General features: G+C 34.7%; 1 protein-coding gene across 1 annotated transcript in view; it reads left to right on the top strand.

Annotated features, from left to right (window-relative positions):
- Nucleotides 1-13,146, top strand: part of CSMD3 (CUB and Sushi multiple domains 3) — an 888,294-nt gene extending 875,148 nt beyond the window's left edge. The window contains exons 68-71 of the mRNA XM_005869050.2: nucleotides 1,007-1,119; nucleotides 3,934-4,021; nucleotides 6,160-6,295; nucleotides 11,026-13,146. Coding sequence (XP_005869112.1) covers nucleotides 1,007-1,119; nucleotides 3,934-4,021; nucleotides 6,160-6,295; nucleotides 11,026-11,185 — 497 coding nt within the window. The 3' untranslated portion in view covers nucleotides 11,186-13,146. The remainder of the gene's footprint in view (nucleotides 1-1,006; nucleotides 1,120-3,933; nucleotides 4,022-6,159; nucleotides 6,296-11,025) is intronic.
- The last annotated feature ends 417 nt before the right edge of the window (nucleotides 13,147-13,563 follow it).

A 13,563-nucleotide genomic window follows, 5' to 3' on the forward strand; every position in this document is an offset into this window, starting at 1 on the left:
CCTCAACCTAGCCTGTGCCCTCTGGCAGTCAGACATCCCCCGAGGGGTCCTTAGCGCTGCATCAGAGGCGAGAGAGGCTCCCACCACCACCAGCCTTGAGCTCGGCTCCTGGATCAGCGGCGCTCCCCCTGTGGGACACACTGACCACCAGTGGGCAGCGCCTGCATTGAACATCTGCCCCCTGGTGGTCAGTGAGTGTCATAGTGATCAATCCTTCCGCCTTTCGGCTGATTTGCACATTAGCCTTTTATTATATAGGATTATTCCACTGAACACATTTATATTCCAGCTTATTTTGACTCTTCAAATATTTACCATTTAAGAAAAACAAAACAGCAAAACAAAACATTGTTTATATTTTGGCTTCTCTCTTTTATGCCATTGCCTTCATTGACCTTCTTGAACTAAAAATCCTACTTGACTTCTCTAGACCCAGCTCAAATGCTTTTTAAAAATAAGAATTTCCTGATGACTCCAGTTTGAAATAATCCCTCTCCTTTCTGGGTTTTTAGTTATCATGTTCTCTCATGTATTTTAGTTAACTGTATACATTGACTTATATCTCCTACTTAATGGGAAATTCTTTTAAGCATTGTATCTTTATTTATAGGCTCCAGTTGCATCTAGAATACTGTCTATCATGTGTTTGGCACCCAATTTATTTTAAGAAAAATATAAACAATTTAAAAATTTTATTCATATTTTTAAAGATTTTAAATGTCTTTAGGGGAAGAAATAATTTTGTTTGTAATATAATGGAATGATGTTATTAAGGACAGTAATACTTAATTTTAATAGCATAGGTCATTTAAACCCCACAATGAAGATTTAAGTTGAGAATTTCAGCTGCAAGATAAATCAAATGTACATTGTAGGATTTGTGAATAGCATCACAGATAAAACTGGCCTTGACTTGGCCTTGTTTTATTTCTTTTCCTGTCTAATCTATTACATAATATATGTAAGGAGTTATAGATAATAAAACGAAGCATAACTGTTTTTACAGGCGTATATAAAAGCCAGGAAGCTCGCCTAATGTTACACATCTATCTTATTAAAGTACCAGCTCACGCTTCTGTGAAGAAAATGAAGGAGGAAAGTTGGGCTATGGATGGCTTTGTAAGTATAGTTCTTTAAAAGTCTGCTACTGATTTTAATAACAAATTTGTGCTTAGATCTGTCCTTAAAATTCCAGAAAAAGGTAATGTTCTAAATTTTGCTAATTATGAACATACACACATACATAAAAATGACAAAATTACTCTTCTGAGTATTTTTTTAAATAAATGACTGAGTTTATTTAGTAATCTAGAGGTTAAGCCTAGGATTTTTGGGTTCTGATGAGTTTTGCTTACTCTTTTAATATGTATGTGTACAGGAGCATATAGTTTTTATTGCTTTCATTAAATGTATTTTGTCTACAGTCAGTACTATGATAAATAAATCTGAATAAAATATAATTCATTCTTTGTCTGGAACCACTATTTAAAGCATATGCAACGTATTAATAAAAGGCTTCAGAAAAATTAAGTAAACCTCTTCAACTTAAGTACAGATTTAGAATATTTTCTAAAATTGTCTATGAACAGGAAGTTATGTAAATCGCTTCATGTGGGGAGATAGTTGCCATAGTTTCACCATGGAGTCACCCTGTCCTATTCAGCCACTTATGTGAATGGAGTTTCTAAATTGGGAGTTGGAAACAAGTCTTACATCCACATACTGCCCAGGAGCTTTTGTTGAAAAATAAGCATGAGAGAAAGAGCGCTGACCATATTCTCTCAAGTAACAAGCCTTCTTTTACAAGAAAGACCTAGCAGGGAAGAAGATATATAGTCAGTCATAGGCTTCAGTAAGTTTGGCTCCTGAGGAAAAAATATCCATTCTGTTTCCCTATCTGTGCTGTTATTCATGGATTTGGAGACTAAATCTTGTCTTCAATGCACTTAGGCTGTTTAACTGTATTATTTCATCTAGGAAACAAAATGAATGCATTTTAATATTAGAGTTTGAGCTATTATTTTCAGAAGTATTTCATTTTTAAAAACTGCCATGCCCAGCCCTAGCTGCTTTTGTTCTGTGGATAGAGCATCAGACTGTGGACTGAAGGGTCCCAGGTTTGATTCCTGTCCAGGGCACATGCCTGGGTTGCAGGCTCAATCCCCAGTAGGGGGCGAGCAGGAAGTAGGCAATCAATGGTTCTCTCTCATCATTGGTGTTTCTATCTCTCTCTCCCTCTCCATTCCTCTCTGAAATCAATATTTTAAATAATAAATAAATAAATAGATAATAAAAAAATAAAAACTGCCATGCCCAGAGTATGATGTCTGATAATAAAGAATACATTGTACCACTTGTGCTATATCAGACTTGTGCAGATGGTTTGGTATATTTTGCTTTAAAGAGAGACAGTCAAGTTTTTGGTTGTTGTTTTGTTTTATAACTTTTATAATACTAGTAGAGGCCTGGTGCACAAAATTCGTGCATGGGTGGGGTTCTTAGGCCTAGCCGGCAATCAGGGTCGATCAGGGCCTTCCAGCTGTCGGCCAGGGCCTTCCTGCCAGCACACTGACCACCAGGGGGCAGCTCCTGCATTGAGCATCTTCCCCCTGGTGGTCAGTGCGTGTCGTAGCAACTAGTAGTTCGGCGTTCTGGTCACTTTGGCTTTTATATAGAGAGAGAGAGACATGACTTAGGTGGCCAATTGCAGCTAATTAGAACGACCATCAGGGTTATTATTATTATTACTTAGCAGGAAGATTGAAATGTTTAAATTCCTATTTTATGTACGAGATCAAATGATGCTACCCATGTACAGTCTTTTTAAAATATGTTAATAATCAGCATTTACTGCATTAGACATAGCCACACAATCTCAGAGTCACTGAACCAGGATTTAGTTCTTGCTCATGTGTCTGAGGTTAGCTGTGGCTAGACCTATTGTCAGTGTGGCCCACATTCTATTAGAAGCCATGGAGTCTGTTCTGGGGCCCAGGCTGGAGCTGCATCAGCTCCCTGAAGCTTCTTCTTTTTTGTCAGGTCAGAAGCACTTGGTGACACAGTGGAAAACATGCACCTCCTTGTTTAACAGACTGATATTTCTATTGAAATATAATTCACACATCCTACACTTCAACCGTTTATAGTGTTGTCTTCAATGACTTTTAGTATATTTGCAAATGTTCAACCATCACCACAGTGGATTTTAGAATACTTTTCACCTCAAAAAGAAATTCTATATCCTTTAGCTATCATCTCGCCCAGCCATTCCCTATCACCGCCCCAGCCCTAGGCAGCCACAAATCTATTTTCTATTTCTACAGATTTCCCTGTTCTTGACTTTCATATTCATGGAATCATATTATATGTGGCCTTTTGTGACTGACTTACTTACCTTATTATAATGGGAAACGTGCCTCTGAAGACCTAGGCTGGGAACTGACATTGTCAATTCCACCCACATTCTATTGGCCAAAGGAAGTCACGGAACCAAACCCCCAACTCAATGAGATGCGAAATATGCTTTTCCCAAGAAGGTCATGGGAGTGGGGAGAAGTGCATATATGCTGAAGAGTAATTTAATTATGAAAACATGGTATTTTCATACTTTAATTTTTAATTGAGCATTTGCTTCTTGTTTCAACATATCCTTGCTCTTTTCTTTGCCAATTGTTTTCTTAGCCTAAAAGAAATCTATATATCTATGTCATAACATTAATAATCAGCCTTGCCTTTTTAATATCATAATTACTTACAAATTACAATTTTGATTTTTCTTTTAATGATGGAAAATTTATACAATGTTCTGTGGTTTATATAGGACAAGGAACTTTGCCTTTTATTCATTTCAGAATAACACTGAATATTTATTAAGGCTGGGAAAATATAGCTGTGGGCAGTCTTCACATTTAATCAAATTATAAATATTTTTAGGTTTCTGCTGAGCCTGATGGAGCTACTTATGTGTTTCAAGGATTTATTCAGGGCAAAGATTATGGGCAATTTGGACTCCAAAGACTGGGTAATGTATTCATTTTCATTTTCATGTAGTTTACTTATTACTCCAGACATCATAAGAAAATAAAGTAGATTCTGTATATTAGGCACACTTACTACATTTTGAATTTTGCATTGTCAGGACTATACATTGATCCATTTTGATAGCCTTTTAAATAATCTCATTCTTCAAAATATTGGTTCTCTATGTACCACCTCTGTACAGTGTGGTTTTTCATCATCTTTCCAATAAACATGACAAACTATCTTGCCCTTAAGCAAGTAAAAAGGAGAAAAAGTGATATAGATATAAAGGAAAATATTAAACTGTAAATTATATTATCTTATCTCATGAGAACTGGAATACTTCTCTTCAGTTTGAATATTGTTGCAATTTTCTTTCTTCTTCGAGAATGTAGTGGCACTTTGAGAAACTCATAGGGTCTGGAAAGGGAAAATAACTTTGAGGAATGGGTGTAGCATCAGGGCTTTGTGCTCTTCAGATACATAAATTTGCTGTGGGAGGTACAGGGTTTTGTCATTCTTATTCCCAATTCTGCTAAAATGTGTGTACACATGTAAGGGCCTTGCCTGAAATGTATTTATTAACATAGCTTTGGATGTGTAAGTTTTGGGGGGTATAACATAGCTTGGGGATATAGTTTTCTTTTGGGGGGGTTCTATAATTTTCCTCAGTTATACTGTCTGCCATTATCTTGTCTTGTTGCTACATAAAGAATAAATTATGGCTCTAAAAATCTATTTGACATTTTCTTAGAAATTTAATTACTTTGAACTTTTACATAAATATTCTGAGTCCCTGGAAAAATATGTATAGAATAAAGTAATAACTTTCTTTTTAACCTGGCCTGAGGTATCATATAGTTGAATATAACTATCAAAAAGTGAAATTAGCTTTCTCTAAATAAGCAATAATAGTAAGTAATTTCAGATAATATCTTACCTAAATTTGTGTTATTTTTAAAAACAGGATAAAACATTAACATGATACAGTAAAACAGTTGTGTAATTAAATGCACAATGTTTCCAAAAGCATCTTGAACACTACATATCTAAGACAGAACCTATAAAAAGGGAACTGAAAAAATAATTGTTATTTAGTTCCTCTTGACACATGTGCCATTGTGTTGACAAACCTGACTTTTCTCATTTTCTGACTGCCAGGGTCATCACCATTTACTCAGCCCCGAGTAAAGCACTATAATCCTATGCCTTTAACCTCTTTCATGTGGCACACAAACAAGTTCTCTTGGTTTTAACTCCAAAATGTTCGCCTAAACCTATCCTCTTCCTAGAGTTTTAATTCACATCTTAATTTTGTTTTATCTGGGTTGTTACTGCAACCTTTAAATTATTCTGGCTTCTGGTCTGGACCCCCTCAAGTCCATCCCACACCAGTCACTGTTCTAAATCATGTTTTATCAATGGACCTTTCATTGTTGAACACCTTCCGTTATCCCTCACTGTTAGTGAGCAGTAAGTTTGAGCTCTTTGGACTATTTATGCCTTTTCAAAGTTTAATCATAGCTAACCGTTTTAGCCTCCTATTTCTACCACAGTCACTTCCACACATCTATGCCTAATGCTTGTCGCATCCCGTAAATACGCCACCGATCTTCCCATTTCTAGGTTATTGATGGTCCTGCTTCTTCCTCCATTCATTGTTCTACTCATTCTTCAAGACAAATCTCATAGTGTATATCCTCCAGAAACATTCCTACATACCAGCAGATGGAATTTCTCCTTCCCTTCCTAAAGAACATTGCTCATTAATTCATGCCTGATGCATCCACTTACTTATGTCTTAGTGTTCTTCTCACAGTTGTATAAACTCTTCAGTTCAAAGATGCTGCTTATTTTTATTCTGTATCCTTTCCTGAGAAAATATCTTATGCATAATAGGCATTGTGCAAAATTGTGTGGAATTGAGTTGAAGGAGTTTCATTATTTTTTATACTATGTACATTTCCAAGAGACAAATTAATTGGTTCAGAAAATAAAAATCAACTGTGATAAATTGAGTTGATTATGTTATACTATGTACATTTCCAAGAAAGAGACAAATTAATTGGTTCAGGAAATAAAAATCAACTGTGATAAATTGAGTTGATTATGTACTTATAATTTTATTTTATTTTATAGGATTGAATATGTCAGAGGGTTTAAATTCTTCAAATCAACCTCATGGTACAAATAGTAGTTCTGTGGCCATTGCTATTCTTGTGCCTTTTTTTGCACTTATATTTGCAGGATTTGGATTTTATCTTTATAAACAAAGGTAAGTTTGTTGACTTTAACTACAAATATTCCCCAAATCTATATTCATGTTCTTTTTACTACTCTACTTCAAATTTTAATTTCCATTTTTTTCTGGGTTGTTGCAATATCTATGTCAGCCGTGGGCAAACTACGGCCCGCGGGCCGGATCCGGCCCGTTTGGAATGAATAAAACTAAAAAAAAAAAAACCGTACCCTTTTTTTTAATGATGTTTACTTTGAATTTATATTAGTTCACACAAACACTCCATCCATGCTTTTGTTCCGGCCCTCCGGTCCAGTTTAAGAACCCATTGTGGCCCTCGAGTCAAATTCTGGGTTGTTGCAATATCTATGTGCTAAATGTTGCCACAGTTGTTGAAAGCCTTATTTTCCCTGCCTTCCTTTTCACCAACCTTATATGCACACAATGAAAATTGCTCTGTTAAATTGCACACGCATTCAACTTAACCCTTTCTTCTTTCGCCTATCAATGTCCTAGTACATAACTAGTTGTCCAAGTTATTTTTAAATTACCCATAATGAGACTTTAGAGATATTAAATCTAGGTTAAGTTTTAAATTAAAGAGGTGATATCCACTATCAGACTTATTTAGAGAACTAGGAAGAAACTTATAAACAAAGCCCCTTGGTTCACATGACAATATTAACCAATTTCACCCAGGCAGGCAGTTGGTAGAATCCTCTAATCTTCTTGAATACCTGCTTTTGCTTTAAGAAGATTATGCAATTAATATGTTATATTTTGACATATCTAGTACAATATTAAACATATTATTATTGGTCCTTCGTGACTACATCCATTACAGTATCCTGGTGAGAAAGGCTTTATTATGAATTCTCCACTATTTAGAACCATCACTTATCACAAAAAAATATTTAGGTAATCAGATAATTAAATTAATATTACCTAAATGCATTTTTCCCAAACTGATATTTTATTATAAATGTTAGTCTCTGTTTTATCTAAGAATGGCTTATTTAATATTACATACATTTGTATTAATTGTGATAAGCAGCTGGTTAGATCTTGTCAATATCAGATTTTATTGATGATAAAATCATTACTAAATGTTTTATAAAGCAAATGATACCAATCTTTTTTTTATCATTGTGGTAAGATACCCACAACAGAAAACCATTTAAACCACCATAGGTGTACAATTCAGTGACATGTAGCACATTCACAATGTCATGGAACCATCACTGCTACTTCCACAACATTGCATCACCCTAAAATGAAACTGTACTCATTAAGCTGTCACTCCTCATTCCTCCCACCCCACCCAGGCAACTAATCTGCTTTTTTTCTATACTGACTTGCCTATACTGGATATCTATATATATAAAAGGCTAATATGCTAAGTGTTCATCCAGGTAAAGACGTCACGTAGCAACACCTGGCTTCCTTTCCCTAGCAACAACTAGTCTCCTTACAGTTTCTTCAGCCCAGGAACACGACTTGCTTTATAGCCAGGTGCAGACATTTCACACTTTAACCAAATGTCTGTGAAGCATTTTCCCATGCCTCATCTCAGTTGATCCTCACAGAAGTCCTGGAGTAGGTAGATAAGGAGACTCGGTGAAATCCTATTTTCTTTTCATTAGCTGGAACACAGAGATTTAGAAAGCTTAGAAACTTGACCCAACTGAAAAGAAGTAAGAAATGGTGGACCTTGAAAATGACCAGGTTTTCTCACTGTGCAGAATATAGTCAAACACCACTGCAGTTAAATATTTTACCCTTTGTTCTCCCAGCGTGACTTATAATAATAATCTGCTTCATGTTGATATTTACTGCTCTTCCCACCCACCCATCCTCCCCTGCCTTCCCACTTAGGTTTGAAAATCTGTTCCATGCTTCTGTGTCTCTGGATCTGTTTGTTCATCAGTTTATTTTGTTCATTAGATTCCGCATATGAGTGAGATCATGTGATACTTATCTTTCTCTGACTGGTTTACTCACTTAGCATAATAACAGCAGTGTTTTAAGTTTCATCCATGTAATAGCTTCATGAATACTTTATTCATTTATAAGACTGAATAATATTTCATTGTATGTTTTAATGTGTTCTGTTTGAATATGTCCATTCATCAACTGATGGACATGTGTATGGTTCCTAGCACTTGACTACTGTGAATAGTGCTGCTATATACATTTGATATAGGTTTTAGTTTGGATACCTATTTCAATTCTCCACATCTTTGCCAAAATTTGTTATGTTCTGTTTCCTTCTTTAAAAAAAAAAATTATAGCTATCCTTGTGTATGTGAAGTGGTGTCTTACTATGGTTTGATTTGTATTTCCTTAATTACTAATGACATTGAGCATTTTTCAGATGCTTTTGACCATTTGTCTATCTTTTTGAAGAAATGTGTATTCAAGTACTTTGCTCATTTTGTAATTGGATTGTTTGTCTTCTTCTTCTTGTTGAGTTGTAATATTGCTTTATATATTCTGACTATTAGACTGTTAACAGTTATATGGTTTGCAAATATTTCTCCCTTTCTGTGGGTTGTATTTCTACTCTCTTTAAAAAAAAGATTTTTAGAACTGATTTTTAGAGAAAGAAGATGGAAGAGGGAGAGAGAGAAACATATCTGTAAGAGCGAAACATCAGTAGGCTGCCTCCTGCATGCCTCTTATGAAACCCAAGCATGTGCCCTGACTGGGAATCAAATTGAACCAGCAACCTTTCGGTGCACAGGACAACACACAACCAACTGAGCCACACTGGCCAGAGTGTATTTCCACTCTCTCTGTCTCTCATGTTTTTATTGATTTTCTTAGAGAGGAAAGGGAGAGAGAGATAGAGAAACATTGATAAGAGATAATGATCAACTGCCTCTTGCACACCCCTATTGGGGATTGAGCCCACAACCCAAGCATGTGTCCTGACCAGGAATCAAACCGGTGACCTCTTGATGCACTGAATGACGTGCAACCACTGAACTATACCAGCTGGGTCTCTCTCTCTCTCTCTCTCTCTCTCTCTCTCTTTTATCTTTAAAAATATATTTGTATTGATTTCAAAGAGGAAGAGAGAGGGAGAGAGATAGAAACATCAATGAAGAGAATCTTAATCGTGTCCTTTTAGTACAAAAGATTTTCATTTTGATGAAATCTGATTTATCTATTATTTCTGTTGTTACTTGTTCTTTTAGTGTCATATCTAAGAAACCACTGCCAAATTCAGGATCATGTGTGTTTTCTCCTAAGAGTTTTATAGATTTAGCTCATATATTTAGAACTTTAATTTATTTCAACTTAATTTTTGTTGATGGTAAAAACTTTTCTTTTGTAAAGCTTGATGATATTTTTCTTAAGCTGTTGCTCAATATTAGCAAAAGGAAATTTCTTTACATCTTTATGATTCTTATCTTTTTATAAGGAAATTATGCTGCTTTTGGTTTTTTATTGTGAATATAGTTTGAAAAAAAAAGAGAGACAAATCTGACTCTTTATGCACCTGGGAAAAGTGCCTTTTTATAAGGAAATTATGCTGCTTCTGGTTTTTTATTGTGAATCTAGTTTGAAAAAAAAGAGACAAATCTGACTCTTTATGCACCTGGGAAAAGTGAGTGTAAGCAATATAACTATATAGGAGATGCCTCTGAAAGAAACTTAAGATAGCTCTTCATTTCTTTTTTTTTTTTTAAATATTGCCTTGCAAAGTACCTAACAATTTTTAGTTTAGGAAAAAAGTTCAGAAAATGCATTAGGAATAGTAAAGCACTGTAATGTCAAATATAAATTATGATAAAATATAGTTTAAATTTGTGGTGCTTGGTATAAACCAAAGAGTTGAGAAACATTTATTTTAATATATATCTTTTTTAGGATTTAGGTCTCAGAAACAAGTAGGGACAAGTCTGCTTCTGTTCCATTACAAATGTCAGCAAATTATGCAGTGGCATGTGGGAAAGAGAAATTAGAAATAAGCATTAGTCAAAGGTGAGAGAAATAAAAAAAAAATAAGAAGCAGGAATGCAAAACAGCAACTTACACCAGCCAGCCTAGACTCTATATGTTTTATTAACTAAAGACAAACTTTCAGCCCTCAGTAACACTTTGGAAACTATTTTCATGACTTGAGTATCAGTCTAGCCTTTCTTCTTTGAGATTTTGAAGGTACATGCGCTAATATATAACATTTCTAAGCAAATCACATATTTCTGTCTTAGCGACACTCCAAATACCTTCTCAGGTCAGGCCTCAGCATCCGTTGTCTGCTCTCCTGGAGTCCCCGTCTGTTTAGTGCAGAACCAGCTCCCCTGGTCCTTGGAGTCTGATTAAATTTTACCTCCTGTGGTTCCCAGTTACTTCCTATCAGAGCAACCATTTTTCTTTTCATCAGAATAATTCTGATTAGCTTTTTTGTTTGTTTGTTTTATGTATTTTTCATTTTTTTTGCCACTACAATATGAGCTTCATGAGAGTAATGATTATGCCTAGGATCATGCCTGGCCTATTATAGATGCTCAATAAATATTTGATAAATGAATGAATGAATAGTAATGCGATTTAAATTCATCATCATCATCACAATGTATTTAAAAATGACAGGTAAATTATTCAAATCGGATGTATTGAATTTATGACTTGTAAGTAAATACCTTTAAGTTACATTATCCATTAACCATGAGAACTCAAGAATATTATGTTTGCGCTCCACGCTGCTGTTCCTAGGAGAAAGTTGACACATAGCTAATCAATGTTCTCATCAACAGGACTGCACCCAAAACACAGTATACAGGCTGTTCGGTTCATGAAAATAACAATGGTCAAGCAGCTTTTGAAAACCCCATGTACGACACCAATGCCAAGTCCGTGGAAGGGAAGGCTGTACGATTCGATCCCAATTTGAACACGGTCTGCACAATGGTATAACATGGCAGCCCTTTGCCTTCTTCAGAAGCTTGGAAGTCGACACACAAAACAGTGCACATTAGTTCACTGGTAAAAAAAAGAAAAATTAAAGCACACTTTTCAGGACTTGCTGGGTCACCTTTTCCCGAGGAATGATAGAGAAGAGTGTTTTTTTCATAAACTGGACCATAATTCTTCTTCATGTTTACCATGGAGATTTTTACAGAAATCCGCTGCACTCTGAGAGTGCTTACTCACAGTTTATTTGCTTTTTTAAAAAAGGAGATTATTCTAAAACATAAACTTATTTGCATATATTGGAGGAGCATCCATATCAGTATTTCTGTGCTTTATAAACTATATTAGAGGGACTGGGTTTTAAAGAAAAAGACATAGGGTAGACAATAAGAGCTATACTTACAAGAGTCGGTAGATCACTGACTTCTCTTTAACCATCCTGTGCTACATCACACCCATAAGTCTGTATTTCACACCACTCTATCAGCTATGTGTTCTTGTTAACTGAGTCATTATTTTCCTTATTTCCATGGATATTTGAGATTGAGTCAAGCCCTGAAATGTTTATGAGCTAATTTATGCCACAGAGAGACAAGATTGCCCACTCTGATTTGACTTCCTAGTTTTTGTTCTTTAGGATCTTATTGCTATTCTTGTTTGTGTAATTTCTGCAAATGGCAAGATCATCATGCTATCCTCCCAATTACCCTCATTTTGTTGTGACCACCAGTATTCAGTGAGCCATGGGGGTAGTGTTTAACTCCTTGTTTCAATCAATTTTGTCATCTGGAAACCACTTTAGCTGGCAAAAATTACCTATAATAATGAAGATTTTGCAGTTATCTGAGACACCAAGCTTATCATCCTTAAACAAACTTTCTAATGTTTTTGAAAGACCAAATAAAACATTAATCTATTGTAATTAGTTTATAACATTTATATTGTCCTCCCAGTTGAGCCTTCAAATTTATTTAACATGTTTTGAACTTGTATGTAACGAGTTAGACATATATTTGGATGAGCCCCTAAACATAATGACCAAAAAAATAAAATCTACTCTTTCAAATCACCAATTTCATTTTTTTCTCTAAAGTTGTGGATTTACCAGGTTTCTCTCTGTCTAATTAAGACATGCATTTGCAAGTTATTGGTGGCTCATTTACAACTGTATCACAGTAATGCCAGCATTTTTGTTTAATAGGTCATTGTCCTCCTTTTAACAGCATGTTTTACTTCATTGAATAAATTATGTACCCAGTGTGAATTCTCTGTTGTTGTCCCTTTCAAGTATGGATAACTCTGTAAACAGTCTTGACTCTTTGTATCACGAGACAGAGTGCCTAAGAGAAATCATTGCACCCGGAGCGCTGCTTGGATCTATCCCTACCACATTTAGTGAATTTCTTGTAAACCACTTTGAGATACTTTGTTTTGGAAATTCATACAATTTTCTCAACATTGTACTCTACTGACAGGATGCTGTTTTAAATTTTATGCCATCAGTTATTTATTCTTGTTTATTCAAATGACTGCAATAACAATGATTCATTCATTAATGTTAAGGTTAATACATTTAAGATCTTGTTTAAACAATGTTTCTTCTGCAACTGGCTACTCCTCTTATATTAATGCATACACTTTTGTAAAGAAGTATATTTTTATGAAAAAAAAACTTTGTAAAAGTATGATGTAAATTTTCAGTGCAATGTAAACAAAATAAAAATGGATAATTGCTTTTGTAAAATGTGTATTCTTTTAAAAAAAATTGCCTGACAGTGTACTGGTCAGTAAAAGGAATGAACGGCCCATATTTAATTGATGTTTTAAGTTTCCAGAAATACATATTATATATACTTAGCAACCTAGCAATGAAATGTAGGTGTTTTTCTTCTTCATATTCTATTGTTCCCCAACTGTGGCACTCTTTTAGAAGTGCATAGATTCCCAGTTAAAATAATAGTGTCATAAGGGCCTTATCTCTGAATTTTTCTTGAATGTAAACATTTTAATAATACTATCTGAATTTAGGTATATCTGATGATTTCTAATATTTCTGTAGTAAATTTTCTTAGAGATACTTCTGTTTAGTATGTTTCATAAGTACAAACACAGTAACCTTTTGAATAGCTACATTAAAGTAATGCTCGAAAACAAATATATCTTGTCAGGATGGAACATGTAAAGTTTTATACTCAAGAAAGTTATCAAATTTCTATAAAGGGCAAATCACAAGTTATTTAAGTTCAATTTTATTAGCAAACTCTTTTTTCACAAAATATATAGTGCTATCTTTATATTTCAAAACCTCAAACTCCATTTAAAGTCTGTCTCTGGTTACTACAATTTCATTTTAGAAATAAATGGTTCTTGATATAATTTTA

This window comes from Myotis brandtii, unplaced genomic scaffold (assembly GCF_000412655.1).
Source record: "Myotis brandtii unplaced genomic scaffold, ASM41265v1 scaffold285, whole genome shotgun sequence".
Taxonomy (NCBI): Eukaryota; Metazoa; Chordata; class Mammalia; order Chiroptera; family Vespertilionidae; genus Myotis; species Myotis brandtii.